Source organism: Ipomoea nil, unplaced genomic scaffold (assembly GCF_001879475.1).
Source record: "Ipomoea nil cultivar Tokyo-kokei standard unplaced genomic scaffold, Asagao_1.1 scaffold2484, whole genome shotgun sequence".
NCBI lineage: Eukaryota > Viridiplantae > Streptophyta > Magnoliopsida > Solanales > Convolvulaceae > Ipomoea > Ipomoea nil.
In genome coordinates this window covers 501,615-506,383 of record NW_017618912.1, presented here as the reverse complement: position 1 = coordinate 506,383, position 4,769 = coordinate 501,615, and the positions used below count along the sequence as shown (strand labels likewise).

The 4,769-nt window shown below is 33.5% G+C and overlaps 1 protein-coding gene across 1 annotated transcript; it reads right to left on the bottom strand.

Annotated features, from left to right (window-relative positions):
* Positions 1-3,786: 3,786 nt before the first annotated feature.
* LOC109153453 (uncharacterized mitochondrial protein AtMg00810-like) lies at positions 3,787-4,317 on the bottom strand. Its single transcript, XM_019301323.1, has one exon. The coding sequence runs from the start codon at positions 4,315-4,317 to the stop codon at positions 3,787-3,789; it is 531 nt and encodes a 176-aa protein (XP_019156868.1).
* Positions 4,318-4,769: the final 452 nt, after the last annotated feature.

Here is a 4,769-nt window from a genome sequence, read left to right as displayed (position 1 = left end):
AACCTGATGTTATTCCAATGGAGTCTAGGATGAAGTTGACTACCAACAATCTCGCTGTGAAGTTCAGCCGCCATTGAGAATCAGTGTTATTATATTTTCTGGACGAATTTGTACTGGTAGAACTGTAGAGTTATTGGTGTGTTCTTAAAGGATGGAAATGTGAAATGTAGATTAATATAAACGGTAATACCTATATTTTATATACACAGTAATAACCATATATATGCTAACTAATTATTGGAGTAATTGGAGTAAACGTATAATGACCATAATTTTGTGTATTACCATAATAATATTATTCTAATTAATTATTCTATATTATGTTACTTTATGCAATATTTCGTATTTTTCCATATTATTCAATGATTTCTATTACCATATATAATTAATATAATGAGCTTAGGCGGGAAAAGGAGGATTTTGTTTATATATATATATATATATATATATATATATATATATATATATATATATATATATATATATATAGGTATAGATATAAATATAGATATAGATTACACATACAAATCGTTTGTAAATCTAGAATTGTGCACTTGAAGGCAAAGAAACAAGCACTTGAAGACGAAAAGAAAGGTGCGCTTGAAGGAAAAAAATCTGTACTGGAGGAAAAAAATGGTTCACTTGAATGCTAATTAATTATTATTTTTTTAACACAATAGTAAGACACACATACATTTGTAGGCATTAAATTGTGCACTTGAAGGCATAAAGATGATTACTAGAAGGCAAGGGAGAAAAAAAAAATAAAGGACACTAAAAGGGAAAATTCAAAGAAATGAAAATTAATTGTGCACTATTAGAAAGGAAAACATGTACTTGAAGGCTACAAAATGTGCACTTGAAGGCTAAAAACATGTACTAGATGAAAAAAAAAAAGGGTTCAATGGAATGCTAAGTATTTTTTTTTAACACAATAGTAAGACACACATGCACTTGTAGGCATGAAATTGAGCACTTAGCTTGAAAGCATAAAGAGAATCACTAGAAGGCAATGGAAAAAAAAAAAAAAAAAAAGATACTAAAAGAGAAAATTAGAAGAAAATTAATTGTGCACTCTTAGAAAGTAAAACATGCTCTTGAAAGCTACAAAACGTGCACTTGAAGGTCAAAGTTTTGCATTCAAAGGCACACAAATGTGCACTCAAAGAAGAAACTTAAGTACTTAAACAAAACAGATGCACTCGAAGAAAAAAATATGCACTTGAAGAAGGAAAAATGTGCACTCGAATATAAAAGACAGTCTGACTTACTCAAAATTACAAATATACCACCATGCATTTTTTAATTAATATTCAATATGGAATGTTGATTTGGACTACATCTACCGTTAGCAATTATGCGCATTTTTTACTTGTAGAAGCTTTTTTATTTGATCCAACATATATATATATATATATATATATATATATATATATATATTAAAATATTTAACTATACAATTTTATTCATTTTCTAGAAATCATTTTCTAGAAAATGAACTAAACACACAAAGACAGTTTTTCAGAATGCAACCAAACCCTATAATTGAAAATGTTTTCTGGAAAATGTCTCATTTTTTAGAAGCCATTTTTCAAATTTTCAAACATAATCTTAATTGAGATTTCTAATAAATTCCTTTTCCTTATAAATAGTGGTGTTGGTAGATTGTTTTACAAACTTGAAAATTTTGAGCTTTTGACTTTTTTATTACTCTCAAATTTTCAAAAAACTCTACTAACTCCTCTCTAAAATTATCAGTGTTCTTTCTTTTGTTAAAGTTTGTTGAAAATAATATATTTGAGTGTTTAAATATGTTATCATGTTCTTCATTGTTCTTCAATGCTCTTAGCACTTTTAGGAGGAAGTGGATCAATTTCAATAAAATTTTGCATGGCACAAACCTTGGATTTTTTTATTTATCATTTATTTACCAAATTACAAATTTTTTTAGGATTATTTTGAAGAAAAATTCCTAAACAACATAAAGAAATAGTTTGAGGCACGATTTTTAAGTCCAAATCCAAAAGTTTTTTTTTTTTTTTTTAAATAATCATAGGCCTATTTGGCTAAGGTAAGCCAAGGATTCCACTATATTTTGGGTAAATAGCACATATGTGTACAATAAATAGGTTTAATTAGAAACCACTAATGGAGTTTCATGCCTGCGAAAAATGTGAAGTAGAGAGGAAGAAAATGGTTGCAGGGGGTTTGGAACTGAGGTGCACACAAAATTGTAATTAAGTCATTAAACTAAAAAAAAAAAGTTATAATTAGATCTCTTAACTAACAAATACCAATTAAAAAAAAAAAAAAGAAAACTAACAAATACCATGCAAAATTTTCAATTTTCAAATTTTACAGGTTTGGAACCGGTGATCATGCCAATTGGTTGTCATGTGGCTTTTTATTTAAATTTTTTCTTATTAAATAAGTATATTAATATCAAGACTATGTGATATAATGGTACCTGAGTTGGACTTCTATTTGGAAGGTTGTGAGTGTGAGCCACAGTGGAGGCGTTATTGGTTCTTTGTGTTTCAGTAGGTTGAGAAAGTATATGAATAGATACTACATTATAATAGATAATTTGTGTTATATGTCATTAATGTAACAGGAAAATGGTTGTGGAATTTTAGTATTTGTTGATGATATTCTGATGAATGCTCGAATTCGTGTTATATGTCATTAATGTAACAGGAAAATGGTTGTGGAATTTTAGTATTTGTTGATGATATTCTGATGAATGCTCAAGTTCAAGAAATTTCAGTCATTGATTCTAAGTCAATAGTAATTGATTAATAGATTTGAGTTGTATTATTCCACAACTAAGAGACGATATGTCATCTGTCCAAAGAGAATGGGAGAGAGTTAAGATGTCAACAAGTAGTACGTGCTCTTGAAGGTGATAAGGAAAATTGGTCCAAGATGCTTACTACTATATATAGTTGTGATAGGTGTGGTTTGATTAGCAATGTTGCTATGCTTTGTGCAAAAAGAGTAGTAATCTAAATTTGCCTATTTTGTAAGGTCTTTGGTTTATGTTAGTGTGGGCAATTAGTATGGGTTTGTTGGAAGTTGGAGTTGTAATGTTGTATGAAAAAAATTCAATGTGGTATTGGAACAAGTTATTTTGTGTTAAAATGAAAAAATATATATATATATATATATATATATATATATATATACATATATATATATATATTCTTTTTTGCCTGCTCAATCAAATTTTTCTGTTTTACGTTTCAGATCATATAATGATGAAGCATGCAATGTCTGTTGAGAATTTTTAGGATGATAGAGGCCAATAACATGGTAACTCAGGATCAAGATGTTTGCAGCATGGTATTGACGTATCAACATGGTCTTGAGCATTGCATGGCTTTATCAGTAAATGAATGTATGAGTTAAGTTAATGAGGATATGATATGTCTGAATAATCAATAATGAGTCTGTACAAGAGTATATATAGTAGTGAATAGTAAACCTATTACAAGAAGAATACTAATAATAATAGGTAACGAATACTAATGATGATAGAGTCCTAATACTCCCCCTCAAGCACAAGGTGGACTAGCAACAACATTGAGCTTGCCACATAGAGTAGAGAAACGCGGACCAGGGAAAGCTTTAGTGAACACATCAGCCAGCTGATCCTTTGTGGAAATGAAGCTAACCTGCAGCTCCTTCTTCGCCACTTTGTCACGAACAAAGTGGTAATCAATTTCCACATGCTTCGTACGAGCATGGAACACCGGGTTGGAACAGAGATAAGTCGCACCCAAATTATCACCAGAGAGTGGGAGGAGCAGCCAATGGCACTCCAAGCTCGTGCAACAGAGAAACCAACCAGGTGACCTCCGCAGACACATCAGCCAGAGCCTTGTATTCAGCCTCTGTAGACGAACGAGCAACCGTGCGTTGCTTCCGACAAGACCAGGAAATCAGATTGCCACCACAAAACCACAAAACCACAAAACCACTAGTAGACTTCCTGTCAGCTGGATCACCAGCCCAGTCCGAATCCGAAAAGGCATGAACCGCAACAGAGGAGGAAGGACGAATAAAAAGACCAAAGTGCAGAGTTCCTTTTACATACCGCAGAACACGCTTGAGCATAGCCCAATGCTCAATGGTTGGAGAGTGCATATGCTGACAGACCCGATTCACGGCAAAAGAGAGATCCGGACGAGTAACAGTAAGATACTGTAGAGCCCCAGCAAGACTGCGATACTGCGTGGGATCCGCATAGGGAACCACAAAATCAGAAGAAGGTCGGGACACAGGAACCGGAGTAGCCAACGGTTTACAGTCCACCATACCTGCACGGGTCAAAATATCTCGCATGTATCGCTGCTGAGAAAGAAACAAACCACCATCCTGGGAGACCGTCTCAATGCCAAGAAAAAAAAGACGGGGCACCCATGTCACGAATCTTAAACTCCGAGGCTAAGTCAGTAAGAAGCCGAGTAACACACGAAGCATCAGACCCCATAACAAGGATATCATCAACATAGACAAGCAAACATAAACAGACAGAGTCACAAGTATAGATGAATAAAGAAACATCAGTCTTGGAGGGTGAAAAACCAACCGACACCAAAAAAGCATGCAACCTATTGAACCACGCTCAAGGAGCCTGCTTAAAACCATAGAGTGACCTCTGAAACAAACACACATCATCCAGCCGTGACTGGTCTTCATAACCGGGCGGCTGTCTCATGTAAACTGTCTCTGCAAGATTACCATTGAGGAAGGCGTTGTGAACATCC

Coding starts and splice junctions, on each gene's coding strand:
- LOC109153453 (XM_019301323.1), bottom strand. CDS start 4,317: ATGGTGGACTGTAAACCGTTGGCTACTCCGGTTCCTGTGTCCCGACCT.